This window comes from Nannobrachium achirus (assembly GCF_963921795.1).
Source record: "Nannobrachium achirus genome assembly, chromosome: 10".
NCBI lineage: Eukaryota > Metazoa > Chordata > Actinopteri > Myctophiformes > Myctophidae > Nannobrachium > Nannobrachium achirus.
Window position 1 is genome coordinate 52,297,178 of NC_137819.1, and position 20,184 is coordinate 52,317,361.

General features: G+C 45.3%; 1 protein-coding gene across 1 annotated transcript; it reads right to left on the reverse strand.

The window, feature by feature from the left end:
* Positions 1-3,749: 3,749 nt before the first annotated feature.
* Positions 3,750-19,181, reverse strand: ube2ql1 (ubiquitin conjugating enzyme E2 QL1). The gene is made up of 3 exons (XM_080734964.1): positions 18,792-19,181; positions 17,380-18,345; positions 3,750-4,876 (listed from the first exon to the last, which is right to left on the reverse strand). The coding sequence occupies exons 2-3, from the start codon at positions 18,145-18,147 to the stop codon at positions 4,745-4,747; spliced, it is 900 nt and encodes a 299-aa protein (XP_080591090.1). The 5' UTR covers positions 18,148-18,345; positions 18,792-19,181; the 3' UTR covers positions 3,750-4,744.
* Between the last annotated feature and the right edge of the window lie 1,003 nt (positions 19,182-20,184).

Below are 20,184 nucleotides of genomic sequence, written 5' to 3' on the forward strand. Positions count from 1 at the left end.
TACTTTTGTTTTGTAAAAAAAAAAAAAAAAAAAGTAAAAATAAAATAAAAGAATATAGCTATAGCTACCAATCACGTATCACATGCAGATATAATACAACATAATTCAATTCACCCAGTTAGTGTCTGCAAACTACAGATCTAAACTATATCACAAAATTATTTCTCTTGGAAACCAGCAAACACTCAAGTTTTCGAGATATTTTGTCTTATAATACGTCATTTTACAGCATCCTCTGCTCACTAGCCAAATGGATCACTATACAATCAACCCTGAAATGACGAAATTGCAAGAGCACTAACACACCTTTTACTTTGCCCATGATCACATACCAGATGGTGTGTGGGGTTGTTTTGCTTGCGGTGGGAGTACACACACACACATTCTAGACATTCAAACCCATACACACACGTACACCCATACACTTCGGCCGTATTTTATACTGATTCGTACGATGGTGTCACGGTGCACGCTTTGTGAGCTTCGGAGAGCTGCTATTTTTGGAACGTGTTGGAGAATTTGTGAAAGTTGCCGCTAGAGTTCTCAACGGGCCTGAAAATTAAGGCCCGGCCCTAACTGGGCCCTAACTGGGCAGGCCTGAGGCCCTACCCGGCCTGACTAGTTAGCATACATTTTAGGCCCTACCCGGCCCGAAAACGTCGGGTCGGGTGTGGTCGGGTTTGGAAAGAATTTGAGAACTCTATCACAGAGTAATAGTAATAAAATAATAAAAACATATATTTTCTTTTTCTCATTGAGCCCAAAGCCCTACCCGGCCCGACTAATTAGCATACATTTTAGGCCCTACCCTACCCTAAATGTCGGGGTGGGTTCGGTCATGGTCGGGTTGGGGCAGAATTTGAGAACTCTAGAACTCGCCGCCTATACTGACTTTCCCAAAATGGGGACACCAAGCTGAACATGGTTAAGCTTCCTGTCCCATCTTCAGCAGGGTGGGCACAACAACAACAACACTTCCCTGCCAGTGTTGTTTTTGACAGCAAATCTTTATTTAGTTTTAGTGATAGTCTTTTGAATAAAATGGAATTTAGTTTTAGTCATAATTTAGTCACCTGAAAAGTATTAGTTTTAGTCTAATTTTAGTCGACTAAATATCATAAGATTTTAGTTGACTAAATCTACAGTTGATTTAGCCTTGATGACATCGTAATGACTGATTTTACACTTGGTTGCATGCTGAAAATAGCCGATCTACAAGCTCACAACTGCGACGCGTTGTGAGCTTGTAGATCTGCTATTTTCAGCACACAACACCTGATAGCAAGTAACCAAACATAAAATGACTTTCTCCTCCACTAGTCCCTCCCTAACATTTTAGTCTAGTTTTTATTTTGTTGACGAAATTGTCAATATATTTAGTCTTAGTTTTAGTCATCACAGCTTAGTTTTTATTTAGTTTTCGTCAGTGAAAAGGACGCTGTCGACAAACATGTTTCGTCATAGTTTTAGTCGACGAAATCAACACTGTTCCCTGCATCGGGGTCGACTACAACAGGTCTACCCCTGGCTATTCCGGCAACCCAACGCACCAACCCTCCACCACCACTACAGCCTTCCTCCTCGCAGGAGAGGAGAGTGACAAATGCCAGCGCCGAGTGGGAGGCCTTGACATCCACTTCCTCCGTGCTCTCTAATGGCGCTCGGCCGAAATGTCAGGCCAATTAGTAGCTCTCGCTCTGACATTTAACTGGCAGCTAGCAAAAACAAACGCATCAGGACTGCGGAGCGGACGAGCAGACAAAGAACACAAGCCAGCTGGCGTCCTGTACGCGTCCAACATGCTAATGTAGCTTTTAGTGCTGAGCGTAGCGTTTGCGTTTAGCGTCGTTATGCGAATTGCGCGCGCGTCTTTTGTGCGTGTGCCATTTGCATTCAAGTGTGCCGCGCGGTAATGGAGGCGAGTATGAAAATATTATCTGTGTGATCAGCCGCTCGGCATCCCCGGCTGACATTTCAAGGCGGCGCAGACATCAAGGCTACCGCGCTTCTCTCCAACCTCTTTGTGCGTCTACTCTTTCGTCTCGCTCTCTCTCTTTCTCTCTCCCTCCCTCCCTGCAATTGCCATCTCTCTCTCTCTCTCTTTTTCTTCCACTCTTGACAGACATCAATCAGGAGAGCGCTGAAGCACCACTCCTAAGACAGCGACGACAGAGCCACGCTCGTTTAAAGGACCACTCCATCCGTGTCAGCAATCTGCTCCTGTCCGTCTTCATTTCAGCTGCAGGGGGAGCAGCGTGCGTTTGCGCGCGCTAACTCAGACCCTGCACTTTGTGGATAAGAGCATCGGCTAAGTGCCTAAATTGTAAATCGTGAACGGCAGTCGCGCGTGACCGGCAAAAATATGTGTTTGTTTTGGAGAACAGTTAGATGTCCAGCGAGCAGAACAGAGTACCAGGCACTTCTGTCCTTTTAGCTGTTAATTAATTGGATTGGTGAGAGAGAGGCGAAGCCTGTGCACACAGCAGACAATAAATAAGATGACACACACACACACACACATACACACACAACAAGACGATGCAACAACACAGATGATGCGATGTGCAACCTTCACAACAACACTCCCCATGGGCCTCACAACTTATTCACATCTTTTCTTTTCTTCCTCTGGTTAAAGGGTCACGTCCCTCATTCTAGCTCATTACACACACACACACACACACACACACACACACACACACACATACACACGCATGCGCGTGGGCACACGCACACCCACAACCACACGCGTACATGCACACACACACTGAGGCTTGGCCATCGGCTATATACCATCTGGTATCTAAATCATGGGAATTACAAGTCGTTTTTCCTCTCCTGCACACATGATAATATGAGAGGAGAGAGCGAGAGAAAGGACAGAGAGAGAGAGAGAGAGATACAAAAGAGAAAGAGAGACAGAATGATGATTGACTGTCGTTCTATTTATCATACATTGTCTGCACGAAGCAAACGTGTGATATATTATTTATATATATATATATATTTCAATCAATATCCATCTACAACAGTGAGCTCTAAATTTAGCCACGAGAGAGACAGAGTGAAAAATGAGAGAGACAAAGTAAGCGAGCGAAACAAGAAAAGAGAGAGAGAGAGAGAGAGAGAGAGAGAGAGAGAGAGAGAGAGAGAGCACAGCTCCGCATAAATTACAATCTTCGTGTTGCATTGAACTGTGAACAACAGCACAGTCGAAGGGAATGAAGAAAGAAAGGGAAAAGAAACAGCAAATGAGTGAGTATAAACGCCAGTGCGCTGCCCGTCTATTAACCCATTTAGGCCTAGGATTATTGAATGCTTTAACCAGTGAAAAATAGCAGATATACAAGCTCACAGCGCGGCACCGAGTGCCGCGCTGCGAGCTTGTAGATCTGCTATTTTTGAAAAATCATGATTTTTCTTTGCAAGTCTTTGAATATATCTATTTAAAAGCGAACATTTGTAACTCAAATATTTGCTTCTGGGGGGTCCCTGGAACAACATATTTTGAGATGGGGGTCCGTGGCCAAATACCTGCAATTTTGGGGGTCCTTGACATGAAAAAGTTTGAGAACCACTGATTTAGAGGAAGGATTTAGAAGTCGGGTCAAAGATCGGGTCAAAGATATTCAAAGACTTGCACTCATTTTCACAATTTTTCAAAAATAGCAGATCTACAAGCTCGCAGCGCGGCACTCGGTGCCGCGCTGTGAGCTTGTATATCTGCTATTTTTCCAAAGTTAAAGCATACTATAATGGTTAAAGTGGTTAAAATCTAACGTGACTCGGGCGCGTTCCAGGTATTTGAGAGTTAAACATTAACGGCTTCATTTATATGTAAATGATCCCACAGCCCGTGAGACGATGGAAAAGGTAATGGTGGATCAGTGCCGTGTCGTCAGCGTATTGTCGCCGGCGTGCAGAAACCTCGTATCTCCACGTTTCGTCCTTTTTTAGTTTTTCTCCTTTTGTTTCTTTTCACAAAGTAATGCCCTACTATCCCCACCTATAACGACATGGCCCGGAATAGGGATGCCAAGTTGAAGGTGGTGAAGTTCTGTCCGGCTATGGACACAGAAGGGTTTCTGCACAACAGCTACAATACATAAGAATGAGAGGGGGGGGGGGATAAAGGGAGGACAGGGGAGTGTGTGTGTTGGGGAGGGGGGGGGGGGGGGGCTCGAGCCTTGTCCATTCAGTAGTCTATCATGCGGTCCCACGCGGTCCCACAACGCTGTGTCCCTTTGCACGTGCGTGCGTTCGCATGCACCTGAAATCCGATCCCAGTAACCCACACTCCGAGGCACGCACTCTCGGCGGGCAGGTTGTCCCGGCGACGCGCGCGCACACACACACACACACACGTACACACAGATGCGCACACACACACACACACACACACACACCTCACTCTCGAGACTCTGCAAACTCCTGCTGAGGTTATCCCCGCGGGGGGTAAATCTCTCAGGGAGAGATGAGAGAGGCGGGGATGAAACGAGAGGCGTCGCTTCTGGAGGATGAGTGACGATGACAGCAAATGTTCACTCTTCAAAAGTCTTTTTTTTTTCTCTTCTCTTCTTTAGGTGACATGAGAAACAAACAAAAAAATAATAATAATAAAATAACGAAAAGCACCCTCGGGGTGAAACGTAAGGGGTGAAGTTGAGTTAGCGTGACATGTGTTCCACGTCGGGCGCCAGCCGGGCCGTGTCCGGCTGGCACCCGGGGGTCTGGGTCCGGACCCTCAGCCGTCTGACACGGGAGGAGACACCCAGCCGTACTTCTCATGGGTCTTCACCAGGGATTTGAAGGTGGCCTCCGCCTCCTTGCGGCTGAACGCCTTCTTGGACTTCCCTGCTTTTCTACAAATTCGTCCCTGTGCAGAGAGAGAGAGAGAGAGAGAGAGAGAGAGAGAGAGAGAGAGAGAGAGAGAGAGAGAGAGAGAGAGAGAGAGAGAGAGAGAGAGAGGTGTTATGACACACTGCTGGTTGACCAATACAAACAGCCGTTGCCTCTGGCCTTTAGGAAATGGCTTGGTGAAAATTGCAAAAATTGCCTTTCAGCAAGCTCACAGTGCGTCACACAATGACCTCTCTTTTCTAACTGGCCTCCTGTGGACCAAGATTTGATAAATGTCTGTGGCCAGTGGGGCCTTTTAGAGCAGTGTTTCTACTAGGAGGGGATATCTTCAGAAATAGTATCAAATCCTGGAATAAATTCCTTACCAAAACATTTCTTCACCAATGTGTTTGTAAAGGTCTCTAGTAACACATCTCACAAAGACTGAAATTCAGTTTCCCTAGGAGGATCCGTCACAGCTGCTGAAAGTTGGGGTCCCATTAAATTAACTATATAGGATAAAACACACCAAAAGAATGTGAGGGTCAAACTAGCGGTTTTTCATGATTCTGAATCCATTGCAAGCATTTGTTTCGCACGAAAAACATTCCTTGGCCAAAAAACAGCCCGTCAAAACTATGGTTTAGTGATGAGTCATCACTTTTTACAGTTTTGTGGGAGCCGCCTTTACCCCAAGGAATATTTTTTGTATTCACTTGGTGAGATGTGTTACTAGGTAAGGACTTTATTCCAGGAATTTTTAAGATATTCCCTTACTATTCTCAAACTTTCAAATTTCAAGGTCTCTCCTTAACTCTGACATTGTACAAATGGAACCAAATGAACCCGCAATAGGAGCAGTGTCCACATAGGAGTGCCTTTTGAGCTGAGGAGCACTTTTGGACATCATGTCCATAGCACTTTGCACACAGCCTGCTGCCCGCACTGCTCCAACCTATCAACCACTGAGATGCTAGTAAATGATTCAATGTCGAGTTGTAAATGCACCAAAAAGAACGCTGGGCATCAGGAGTACTGAAGCGCAATGGTCAAGTGTTGGGAAGTGAAGCGCACAGCACGCCATATATATACATGGAAGACTACCAACTTAAAAGGCATTCTATGTGGACACAGCCACATACAGAGGGAAGTCTATAACAACCTATTTTAGAGCATATATGGGCAACTGGCGGCCCGGGGGCCACATGCGGCCCACACCTTCACTTAATGCGGCCCGCAAGTTAATATTGGAATACTCATATATTACTGATTTAAGCTATTACAATTCCAAACATGCAAAATAATAATAATAATAATACTTTTCAGGATTCCAATAAAACATTGGTAAAAAATAATTAAGGATTCCATAACAAAAATAGCAAAAATTGCTGATCTACAAGCTCAAAACGCGTCGCACGACACGTTATGAGCTTGTAGATCGGCTATTTTTGCTATTTTGGGCTGTATATGCATTGTGGCATGCTGGAGTGAATGTGAAAATAAAGTGTGGCCCTCTCCATCATCAAAGTTGCCCACCCGTGTATTAGAGTGAATGCTTGCAGATATATATGTGATTATTACACAGCTTCGTTGTATGCTCGATTCTGATTGGGAAAAATTGAATATATTGCATCTTTTGAAAAAAGAACACCTGGACCATCTTTTGGGGGACAACATAAGTACTTTTAGAGGCAAGATTGCCTTCTGGGCTGAAATTCTCCTTTAAGTGGTTTCAAGACCCCTCCACTTCGTGTCAGGGTCCTACATCAGCCTGTCAGGGTTTAGTCAATAATGAACACCTCACAATTCATTATCATTCACATAAATGAAGATATTACCCTCTAATGACTGCATTGCATTCAGAATACTATAGTATTCTGAGAGAAGATGCAGAAGGTGAAAGCCATCTTCTCTTCTACACACTTAATACATGCAATGAAAAACAAAGACACACAAAACAAAAAGAAATGTGTGGGCGTCTTTGTGTGACAATAAAGTTGCTTGTTCTTATGCTGGCAGCAGCATCAGATGGCGCAGAGACTCTGGGGCAAGACAGGTGGGAGGAACAGCTTTGTTAAAAGTAGACAATTATTGAGACGTGTGGCCGTGACACAGAACCGTGAAATACATGCGATTCACGGGTGAGAGCATCGCTGGATTTCTAATAGCGCTGCTTGACATGAACAAAAATCTGTAATAGTATTTTAGAGGCCATGTTGCTTACAAAGAGAAGGGCACACACAGCGCAGACACGGCTGGCTAGCAGGCTATAACAGCAGACGGTAAACCAATTGTCTGTCACTCTCACTTCAACCACATAAATGGTATAATCCCCCCAAATTAGGCTCTTGTGTAATGTGTATGTGGCAACATCTGCGTTCAAAAGAATTTCACACACTTGTTCTTACAAAAGGAGATTAAACAGCCGCCCTTTGCATTACTGCAATGGGCTGCTGTGACTGCCTAATAGGGGATGCTGCTGTAGAAAGTCACGACACCACTCTATTTTCGACAATCTCTGTGCGAGAGCAGTTTTAGGCCAACTGCAAAAAGAAAGGAAATGTTGGCACCTCCACAAGGGCTTCCGAAGCATCATTTTAGGCCTTGGTATTAAAACTCCCCTTAACCCTATAATATACTTGTGTATACTTTATGTACTTTGGGTCCCCCATTGCTTTAGACTAGGTCCGCTCTTTTGTTTTAAAGTTGTACTATGTAACTTTTTTTATAAAACAAATCTTAAAATTCTCCTAACTATTAAATCACAAAAGTTTTAGAAGATCCGCGCCGTGAATTTCAGCCTGTAAAGCCTTCTCTGTATGTAAACTGAGATCCTTGCCGTGGACCGGATCTCGCGCGAAAATTGCGTCATCACACTACCGGCCAATCACAGCGAGGGTTATACAACTGCCGGCCAATCACAGCGCATCTTGAAGTGGGGTCGCTATGGCAGCCATATTTGTTGTCGCCCGTTTGTACCATCCCTTCTCTAGGTAATTTCGCCTACCAGGCAGGGTGAAGGAGTCCGTATCTCTGGAATTACTGAACGCACAGGAACAAGGGACCCCTTAAAAGATAGATCTCAGCGAGGTGGAGGCAGACGCGGGGGTCTGAAGGTACGAAAAACGTCCGAAAGACGCGGACGCGACCGCGGTTTGCTATAGGGCTAATGACCACTAGTTGGGCATCTTACACAGTATGGCTTTAAATCTACAAGCTCACAAGACAATGCTTTTGAGCTTGTAGCTATTTTCACCAAATGTTCACCCTTGAATAGGGATGTTATTGGGTTCATGTGGTTAAAACTAAAACTAATGAGACTCCTTGAGGTGGGATGGGAACCCTTCCAGGCAGCAGGGACGAATAACAACTATTCCCCTCAAGTGGTCGTTATTGTAATGATCTGTCTCCCTGTTTAGTTTTTTATTCTATTCTTATTCTATTCTTATTTATTGTTTTATTCTGTAATAACATTTTGCTGTGTTTCCTGCTGGTTTTAAGGCTGTGTTCCGTTCATTTTGGAGTAGCCTAATGTTCACTAAATAAAAGGAGCTCTAGAATCTAGTGCGTTTCCTGTTGTCCTTGCAGCTATTACCTGTCCTTACTCCAGTTTCCTCAGTCTGTCTTTCTCCTCCAGCCAATTAGCCTGTGCTAATTGTTAATCTTGTTCGCCCAGTGCCCTTGTCTGTACCAGCCGATCATTGTTGATTGTCCATTACACTCACATGTGTCTTGCTAGCCCTTGTGTCTTTAAAAGCCCTGTCTCTGTCAGTTTGGCAGATGGTCTGTTGATATTAGCCTGTTTCCGGAAGCACGTTTGTGCCAGCCTGTTTATGTATTTAGTTGAGCCTGCACCTAATCTCAGCCTGTTGTCGAGCAAACTCGTTTTTTGCCCCACAATTCCTGCCCGCTTACTACTGCACTTGGGTTCAGCTTCTGAATCCTGACCCTATGTTTTAACAGCGGGTAACAGCCGGCGAATCTGGGGGCGATGTCGTCCAACAGATAAACAATTTTCATGGTTTTGGGCCTCATCGCCTGCTAACGGCAGCAGTTGCCGGGTCCCATTGACAAATAACGCACTTCCTGGAAAATACATCGCCAGCCGTTAAAATGCACCGTGACAGTTAAACCATCACATTCTCCATTTAGGCCCCTTCGTTCCAGATGACCCTCGGACTAACCTGATTTGTTAATTTGTTACTACTTTTGTACGCTGTCTGTCGCCGTGTGTGCTTCTCAGGAATGTTTATGGTAATTGTCTGCCCCCATTCTGTCTTGAGTGTTATAATATTACAATACAAGGTTTCAATATTGTCGGCATGTCACAATAGAAGGGAATTGTGAGGCTTAAATGGAGAGGAGGTGACACTGTAATACTGAGCGAGCTGGTGAGCAGGGTTACAGTTTCCATCCCTGTAACAACTTTGGCCTAATTTCAGCATGGCATCTCGTGACGCTAACCCTAGTCCTGGTTTCCACTTTCTCCCTTTTTCACGGGCGGGCAGTCAAACGCCCATGGCACTCAGTTTACACACACACACACACACACACACACACACACACACACACACACACACACACACACACACACACACACACACACACACACACACACACACACACACACACACACACACACACACACACACACACACACACACACACACACACACACACACACACACACACACACACACACACACACACACACACTTGAAGCACCACAATGGAAATAAAGTTTTTTTTGTTTGTGTTTTACAGGTGACAGAGAGGTAAACATAGGAGTTCATGTGAATTTTTGTCAAAACCGTCGATCAAAACAAACAGCCTGGGTAATGTAATGATCAAGAGACCACTGGTTCTCAATGTGAGTTCTGGTGACCTGTAAGGGTCCTTTGGGGTTCCAGGGGGAGGGGGGGAATGATTGATAGTTGGGAACCATGGAACCTTACCGGTATGTAACTCTCGAGTGCACAAATATGGAACCAAATCAACACATACGGGTCCTTTTGAACACTCTCAGAGCATTTTACTGCATAGATTGAGGTTCAAGAAATACAAGTCTGTGGCCGAATGCAATAAAAGCATATCAAAATAGGGGTCCTTGAAATTAAAAAGGCTGAGAACCAGGTGAGAATTTCATGGAGGCCATGAAGGCCATGGCCACCGTTGCCCCTCAGTTTGGCCTTGTGCCCCTCAGACTAATGGCATGGCCTGAGGCCACAGTGGCCTTAATGCCCCAGCTGACTGTACCACTTTCTCCTTATTGTCAATATGTAGACAGTAGACACCGGTGTCTCTTTCTTGTCATGTAGACACCAGTGTCTTTTGTTGAGATTTGGAAATCTTAACTCCCCCAAGTCCCCATCTTTAAACCAATCCAGTGACTTTGATTGGTGCAGGGCTGAGCATGGATCAGATTGTAAATACCATCATTTATCTATTTCACTACAGATTAGGTTATCATGACTAACCCTTAAATTCAACACATTTTTTTTCCCCACTTTTTTTTGGGAAATCTTAACTCCCCCAAGTCCCCATCTTTAAACCAGTCCAGTGACTTTGATTGGTGCAGGGCTGAGCATGGATGAAATTGTAAATACCATCATTTATCTATTTCACTACAGATTAGGTTATTATGACTAACCCTTAAATTCAACATTTTTTTTCAATAAACTACCAGTAAAATCTTGCTTTATTTGATGGCCTTCCTGCCCTGGCCTTTGTGCCCTCAAAAAATGGACAACATCAAAGGCCAAGTGGCCTTGCCCCTAAAATGACGAAATTCCAGGCCTGCTGAGAACACTGACTGCACTAAAAACATATAGATCCTGAAGTCAAGCTGGAGGGAAAGCCCACAAAATGTGGCAGAAAAGCCTGCACCGCAGTGCATGATGATAGACATTGATAATGTAGACAGCCATAATTGAAAACTTGAAGAACCCTCGACAATACCACTAAGACGTGTCATAGTGTCATTGAAATGCAATAGATCATACGTTATCTCCATAGACATGTCATGCGATATCTATGATTATCTCTGCACATCTTCACATTCCGCCATATGGTCGCTGTCACCATCTCAAAATGGCTGCCGCCATCTTGGAAATTGATTACTACGGTTGATTGATGACATCTAGCGTTGAACATCATGCCTCCATTAAAGGAGTGGCTATGAACAGGATGTACCAACACTGCCACACAACTACACAGTTTCACACGCTCGCACACAGTAAGCTCTAGATAGGCCTTTCACAATTATTACATAATCGTCTAATCGCAATTATTTGACATAATCGCAATCATCTTGTCATAATCGTTTCCATGTTGAAAACAACATGTTTTCATATATTTTCAAACAATTTAAAAAATAGTGGAAATAGCAGATCTACAAGCTCACAGCGCCTCACAATGCGACGCGTTGTAGATCGGCTACTTCCACTATCAATGTTCTTTTTTAAGTATACAGTTAAGTTATGCCAGTCATTTATTTGTATATTTACTAGGTTATGTGTCATATCTGCCATGTGCAACTTCAAAGCCTACAAGCCAAACAGAAATGTAATTGTCGACGACAAAAACACAATTGAATCGTTAATCGCAATTATTTGAGTGACAATTAATCATCATTTGTAAAATCATTAGTAAAATGACGTAATCGTGCCAGCCCTATACGTGTAGCTCCAGAGTGTGTGTGTGAGGCTTTTACAAAACCCTGTGATTGGACAATGGAAGGGTGAAGTTGGGCTTTTTTTTAATTAGCAGCATTGTGCTGTGGTGTGCATCCTAAACAGAGTGCATATTTTGTCCCCTGCATGCTGGGTGTTGTGCGTGTGACGAGAACACAGTGGCCCCCCTCAGTGTTTCCACTGAAGATAAATTGGTTAAAATTTAGCTCGGAACTGGAAACAAATAAATACTTGTTTTTTTCTTGCAGTGAACTGGGAACCAAAGTGGGTGACTGGGCGCGTCGTTTTTCTACAGGTTGGAAAATGCAGATGCGATATAAACAATGGCAAAAGCAAGCGAAGAATTATCATTAAAAAAATAAATGAAATCAGAAACTGTAAATGCCACCGGCATTCAAATTTCACCAGTGAGATGGACACTTGGACCGGTCATATTCAACACATTTGCTGGCCAGGCCTGGAATGGAACCTGGGGCAACTGTAGACTCCTGATCCCCAAGATGGCTCACTAACCATTCAGCTATGCCACCCCCAATTTCAATGGTTCCGCTTAAAACTGGTGGAAACGCAAGCCGCTCCGTTGCTATAGTTCTGTGAAAGCACCAAGGTTATTTAGGTGGAAAATGGGCCTGTGAGATACAGCAAGGTGTAACACACACACACACACACACACACACACACACACACACACACACACACACACACACACACACACACACACACACACACACACACACAGAGAGAGTGCGATGAGTGCATGCTCAAGGCCTGTATGCGGTGCCATGTCAGTGTTTATCTGTCTCAGCTAAGCGCTTCGCTCTTTGAAGAGGGACACACTTGTGTAAAGTGGCTGCTGGGTAATCTTGTGAATGGAGATCAGTCAATGGGCTGGGAGGGGGAACCCAGTGCATGTTGGGAAGCGGCTCTGGGCTGGCAGGGGATTGCGTAATGTCAGACATGTACCGGGGAGGGGGCAAATGGGTAAACAAAATAGGATCAATGGCACGACCATAATATGGCCCTCAGGATAGTACTGTACATGGTTGGGGTTAGCGTTGGTGTGTAAGATCATTCAAGGCTTCTGCGCATGTTAACTGTTTAGATGCTGCTGTCCGGTCAGCGAAGCTGCGATGCACAAGTATGCTTATGAATCAAAACATAGATAAAATCTTAGTCAGAGATAAAGGTCCATACTCTATCATTCCATATGCCACAAGATGATTCGGCTATCATCTGTCTGGGTAGCCTATACTGTAAGTCTGTCATCTTGTCATCTTGAGGCAAATGGAACAATAGAGAATATGGACTTTTATTTCTGAGCGTGATGACACTGAGATGTTCCGATTTATCAAACAGTTTATTTGGACAACGCGCCAGAGTGTGATGGTAGAGATACGTTTGTTCAGGATAACTTACTTAAAACGAAACATTGGTTCTAACCTTTTATATGTTGCCTATTTTGACAGATGCCTATGGATACTACATACGCTGGTTTATTCGTTCAGATGTGCTTTTTTGATTTATTTTGGCTTGGTGTAGTTTCTTTAAGCCCTTTAATCTGTTTTCTTTGCAATCTACTTAAGTGACCATTTACCTTGTAGTTTTTTGGCTAGGTTTCATTCCATTCACTCTTGATGTCGCACTTGTTAAGTCACTCTGGATCAGAGTGTCTTCTAAACGGTAAATGTCAGAGAGTCCCTAAATGGAAGAGTTTAGGGACGGTTCTCGACAGTGGCATGACCACAAGAGTGGTGTTGGTGACGTCTCTGTCCCTAAGTGCTATCTACTTGAAATGACACCTGATTATGTGCTCTGTCCCTGCAGTGAGAGCGGAGAGCGCCGTCTCAAGGTTGAAGCTGCTGTGTGTGTGTGTGTGTGTGTGTGTGTGTGTGTGTGTGTGTGTGTGTGTGTGTGTGTGTGTGTGTGTGTGTGTGTGTGTGTGTGTTGCTGTTGTCATGGTCATCAGACTGCATTTGAAGCTTTCTGTCCAAGCAAGCATTGATGATAAAAAACAGGCACAAGAGATGTATGTTTAGGACTCAGGGAGCGTGTCATCATTTCGACATAGCATATTTTCGACGCGGGTGAATGTTAACCTGGTGAAATGCTAACCTGCTGACGCTGGTGAATGTTAACCACTATGCCTAAACCTAAACCTAACCCAAACCCTAACCTCAGTAAAACTATGCCTAAACCTAACTCGAAATGATGGGCCGTCGAAAAAGCGAGATTTCCCCTAGTACTCAGTGGTTCTCAAAGTGGGATCCAGGGACCTCCAGGGGTCCCTGGGGGGGGGCCAAAATGAGTATAGCATCAAAATAATTAAAATAGCTGATCTACACCTTCTAGGAAAATCTTTACAAAGTGAGAAAAGATTTTAATAATTTTGAAATGTTTTAACAAAACAAGTCTTTTATGAGTGAATACATGTCAATTGGGATGTCCTTGACATGAAAATGTAGAACCACTGGTTTAAGTGTACTCCCATGTCCGCCGAGGTGCGTTTGTGTTTTTTTAACATGTGTATACACGCACATACACGTAGCGACGCTTACAGTATGTGTGTTCATGTACATCTGTGAGCGAGGACACAGGTTTGTTGACTTTCAGCTCACCTGTTTGTCACTCTGCACATCCACGCACACTAAAAATAGAGGCAGCTTCTAAAAAAGCCTCCTCCACATCGACACACGGAGCCAGTGTGAAAGAACATGTCTATATTTATACATGAATATCTATATTTAAGCTAAAGCCTTGTGTCCTATGACGGCTTGTTTGTCATTTACACAAATGCAGGGGAGACCAGTAAGTCAGCCAGACAATCAGGGCATGTATGCACAAGCCCTGAATGTGTGTGCAGTACACACACAAATACACGCTGACAGGTCACAGGCACACACACGTATGCATGCACGCACGCACACATACAGACACACACACACACACACACACACACGGACAGACAGACGGTCAGACGGACAAAATAGACAGACAGACAGACAGACGCACGCACGGGTCGCACGCACGCAATTAATCAATATTGCTTCCATTAGCTACAGGGGGAAGACACTGCACTATAATTAGGAAGCACTGCAGAGCAGCAAGCTCGTCACCCCAAGCAACACATCTATACTATAATTTTGCGAATGTCTGAGTGAGTGAGTGTCTGTCTGTCTGTCTCAGTGTTTCTCCTCGGTGGCTGGAGCAATTGATCTGAAATCGCATCACCATCAGCATATGAACACACCTGACATAACTGTGAAGCCCGTTTGTCACTTTCACAAATCGTATGCTGTATATTAGCATTTTTATGGTGTATCTATATCTATTTAGCCTACAGTACCTTTTGTGACCACACATGTTAAGGGAGGGGCGCTGTTGTTCAGGCCATGCACAATCACACACAAACCCACACACACACACACACACACACACACACACGGGGGGGGGGGGGGGGGGGGGGGGGGAGTGTGTGTGTGTGCAGGCGGGCAGGCGGGCGGGGTGGGGGGTTCTGGCCCTGTTACAGATGTTGTCCAAAAATCATGCAGATCGGTACACAGTATCTCTGTAGCCGTTACATGGAACGGGTATTTCTTACATTGATGCTCCTACATATTGGCATGCAAGCACCAGTTAAAGTTACTTTCCATCCCTCATATACTGTGTGCACAGTGCACATCCCATAACCCACACACTGCACATCATTTCGGAGCTCATATCTTTGAACGGGTAAGGGCTAGTCTAGATAAACAGGGAGCTATTTTAGGGGAGAAGAACCCATGATTTTTCATCATATATGAACTACGAAGTTTGAACAAATGATTCACACACTGACCGACAGACGGAGTGGTTCTCAACCTGTGGGCCGTGAGGATATTGCATGTGGGCCCCCAAATAATATACAAAACACTTAAGATTTTCATGATAATATAACGTAGTTGTCGGGTGAAAACCTTTTATGTCCAAAACCGTTTTGTATTTATCATTTAAAAAATGAACTAAACCAGTGAACAGCCAATCTACAAGCACACAACGCCTCGCACCGCGAGGCGTTGTGTGCTTGTAGATCAGCTGTTTTCACTACTTTTGTGCGATGGCCTTGTGTGCTGAAGCAGTGCTTTACTTTGCTTTTACAAATTTGAAACTTGGAGATATACGAGGTTTCTGTCCTACTGTGACGATAACATTCATTAATTCACAATCGATCGACTGATCATTAAAAAAAACACGGCTGCCATGTTAAGTGCAGAGAATGTTAGAGGGGCAGGGGCTGAAATATCTATAAGGGCCTTTTTTGTGAAAATATTGAAAATAGCCGACCTCCAAGCTTGGAGCTTGGAGGTCGGCTATTTTCACTACTTGCATTCATGGTCTGGAGAGGGCACTATTTTACAGACGGATAAAAGGGCTGGGGCTCAAGCCCCCTTTGATGTCTGTGTGTGCACGTGCCTGATCTGGACTCCAAGTCCCCTCTATCAGATTCATGATGACACAAGGACAAAAGAGTGACGTTCAGTTACATCATCACATCACTGAAAAGAAAAAAAGAACACTCTGGGTCTTTGGTGGTGCGGTGTTTGGTGTTGGTGGTGGGAGGGGGGGGGGGGGGGGTTCCGGCGGTGAGTTTACATAATGCATAATATTTCCTGCCATGAGGCTGTCATAACAGTGACGTCAAAGGGTATATAGAGCGGAATGCGGACGAATAGAAAATATCATTGCTTGTGCATTATGAGACACCACCACCAGTCTATTCTGGGTGACAAACCATGACATGTAGTTAAAACATGTAATTAGGGACGACTATAAAACGATAACCTCCCCTATAGTGAGTTTGCAAATAGATCCATAGGAATTGCGTTGCCGCAGCTGGTGCAGTGCACTGGGAAACGTGAAATACAGATTTAACAGGATTACATAATATGGTCAGCTATATGGATGGGCGGCTGGTATACCAGCTGACTACATCTTTCCGTTTATCTATCCATCTACATGTCCCTTCAAGAGATATGATAGGACAACGGATAAGGTTTCTATTAAGGATACATGGCTGCCTGCCATAAAGCTTTTGGATAGCTGAATGGTTTCCCTCCCTGTATTATACAATAAATACACAGCATTACTATCACTATTATACAACTATATAACACGGTTTGGATGTGGAATTGTAGCCTGTGATAGCTACAGCTATATCATTTTATGGAAGCCATCATTTAAATCAAATGATGACACCATGTGAAACAGATAGATATTAATAAATGAGAGCAAGAGGGGAATCTTGTATCAACCAGCTGCTCATTCCAAGTGTGTTCATTCCATGAAATGGCCGCCGAAATGTCACATAAAAACTAATATCTGAGAGCAGGACGTTCCCTAAAAGGAAGACCTTGGCCTCCTCCAGCATTAAAACACACAGCAGCGTTCAATTCAGGGCAGATAAGACACATAGTAACTATACACCTGTATGCGTATAAAGCGGTTATAGCGCATTAATAACGCATGATGCTGACATGCATGGCCATGGGTGTCCAATGACAACGCTCTCAATTCAGAGCGTCTCGTGTTTCAAAACATTCATTCACAGTGAGGGCGATGAAGGTAAAAAAGAAAAAAGCAGAAACCCCCTCCTCACTCACAGAGGCGTCAATTGGGTATGGCAAGTTATGGCAGCTGCCATACCTTGGCTACACAGGGGGAAATAATAAAATGTACTTTTCATCGTGCCTGTTGCTAAGGTATGGCAACATGACTGGTGTCTTGCACGCGCGCCAGACACCAGTCATGTTGCCATACCTTAGCTTTTTATGAATTGACGCCACTCGTGGCCACTGCACACTCACTGACTCACCTGTCCTTTTACGAGGCTCGCGGCGAACTGCCTCATGACGGCCTCCACCGTGTAGGCGCTGGACCACCCGCGGGGGGTCAACAGTTCCATGCATATGGCCCCGCCGTCCAGCACGTAGCCGTTCTCCAGGCGCGGCGTGAGCACGCGCATGAAGGGCGGCGAGAAGGGGAAGTTGTCGGGGAAGGAGACGTTGAGCAGGATGAACTCGGTGTTGGTCTCCTTCATGTCCTGCCACAGCGCCGAGTCCTTGTCCACCTGGTGCAGCTTGACGTTCCAGTCGAACAGGTTGTCGTCGACCAGCTCCACGCTGATGAAGTTGTCCCCGAGCCGCCGGATCTCCTGCAGCTCCTTCATGAGCCGCCGCGTCCGCACCTGGGTGCAGTGCTGCCGGTGCGGCGGCGGCGCCAGCGGCGCCAGCGAGGAGGGCGTCGCTTTGCTGCCGCCGATCACGCCGCCGACCCCCGCCGTGTGCTGCTGCTGCTGCTTCTCCTTGGCGTCCTTGTTGCCCTTATCCTGCTTGTCCTTATCCTTGCCGGAGGACGGCTTGTCCTTGCCGTGCTGGTCCAGCTTCCTCGCCTTGATCTCGGGCGTGCTCAGGATGTTGTTGGTGTCGTTGTTGCTGGTCTGACAGTGCTTCGTGGCGTTGTTGTTCTTGTTCTGGTGCGTGCCCCCCTTGGTCCCCTTCAGCGAGCCCTGGTGGTGCTTGGGGTCCTCCGTGTCCCGGTCGTGCAGGCGGATGAGACCGATCTTCCGCAGTAAGGTGGCCATTATCTGTTTATTGTTATGATCCTCCGCCGCGGAGCGAGCGAGCGCAGCCTGCTGCAGGGGGCGAAGATGCACCGCCGTTCGTTGGAGAGCCCCTTAATTGTGCCGCAATCCACCGTCCGTTATAGACTGACTGCCGCAGCCTTTAAATGAAGACAACTGCTAGTGTCTCTCTCAGTGCAGCATCTTGATAAGGATCGGCTAAATAAAAAGAAGGAAAAAAAACACATGAAGAATATGAAAATAAGAAAGGCAATGTCATCAATTATAGCATAGTCATGTAGTATTAGGCTATAGAAGATATAGCACAATTTCTCAACACAGACAGACCGTTGAATTCTCTTTTTTGGGACAACACAGTAAACTCTCCAGTGTTGATTTATCCGTTTTACATTTTTTTTTACCCCGAGAATGTATAAATGTAACCACCAAGCATGGGTCCATTTTGTTACATTTTTACACTCTCTCAGTGTTAAATGAACGCAGAGGGGTTTTTTAGCCTATGTGAACGTAGAACGTGACTGCAGCAGCGACTGGAATGATGCGTGCGCGTTTAATTGGAACAGGTTCCAGTGAGCCCACATAGAATAATCTACATTTCAAATGACAGGTTATAGCCTATAATTAGGCATTCTTCACACACTCACCCGAGACGGGGTGGGAGACAGTCGAAGCTTATCTCCGCTTCTTTGCTGTGAGTGAGTGAGTGAGTGAGTGAGAGAGAGAGAGAGAGAGAGTCTGGCACGAATTCTGTGGTGAAATAGAATCCAACAGAGACGCTCCGGTCGGTCGCTCGGTCGGTTAAACAGCGGGACCTGCAGAGGAATAAAATGCCTCTGAATCGAGCGCAGCAGCTGCGGCAGCGACACAACAAGACAAGAAGCCCGTTTAATAATGTGTGCGCGTTGGAACGGACCCACCACCAACACCACAACCCCCAGATTAATCCTCTCTCTCTCTCCCTTCCTGAGTCCTGACCGACGCGATCACCCTTGTCGAAGTCCTAGGTTTTGCTTCCGTCGGATCTCGGATGTGTGTGTACCTGGCCTGAATGAGTAATGACGGCTCAAACCAGATATACCAGAGCCAGGGCCAGGACGCCAAGTGAGGAGGAGAAGGGAGGGAAAAAAAGAAAAGAAAAGTGGGCTGGGACTCTCGACGTCATAGCTAAGCAAGCGGCTCAATACAATACACCCTCCCCCCTTCCCCTCGCTTGTTAATCACACATTGGAGTACATCCTACATGGCTATTCTGGGACTGGGTAGGAGGATAAACTACAGGCCATGACTGAATTAATACATGCATTCATTAATTAATTACTTAGTAGGAAATAGCCTAATAGGCCTTTTAATTCATTCATTTAAGAAACGTGCACGCGCACGCGCGCGCGCGCGCGCGCACACACACACACACACACACACACACACACACACACACACAGGCCTATACTGTAACAATAGCCTACTGTGGGGTTTCATTGTGTGATCTGTGGTTTTAAAACACATAGTGTGTGAGCAGTGCTATTATGAATTAATTTCATTAGGCGAAGCTTGGCCAATGTGGGCGTACACCAAACTTTGAGTGCTTTGTGCAAAGATGTAGGCCAGTCAGGCCAGATGCAGTCCAACTCCAATGTGACCTTGGGCATACAACAAACTCTGAGCGCTTTATGCAAAGATATAGGCCAGATGTAGGCCAAGCGTTGTGTTCTGCAAAGCTTGGCCATAATGTGCGTGACCCACTGACCCTGGGGCGTACAACAAACTTTGAGGGGCGTTGGCTCAGGGGTAGAGAAACCATCATTAGAACACGGAGCGTTCCCAAGGGGTTCCCAGTTCGAAATCCGGGCTACCCCAGAGTTAGTGTTGAAGAGTCCTTGAGCAAGACTTTGAACCCTGGGTGAATGTAATTCACAATCTCTGTAAAGAGCCTTCGATAAAGGCACTATACAAATGCACCATTTACCATTTATTTGAACACTTTGTGCAAAGATGTAAGGCCAGATGTAGGCCAAGCTTCATGTCCTGGACAAAGCCAGA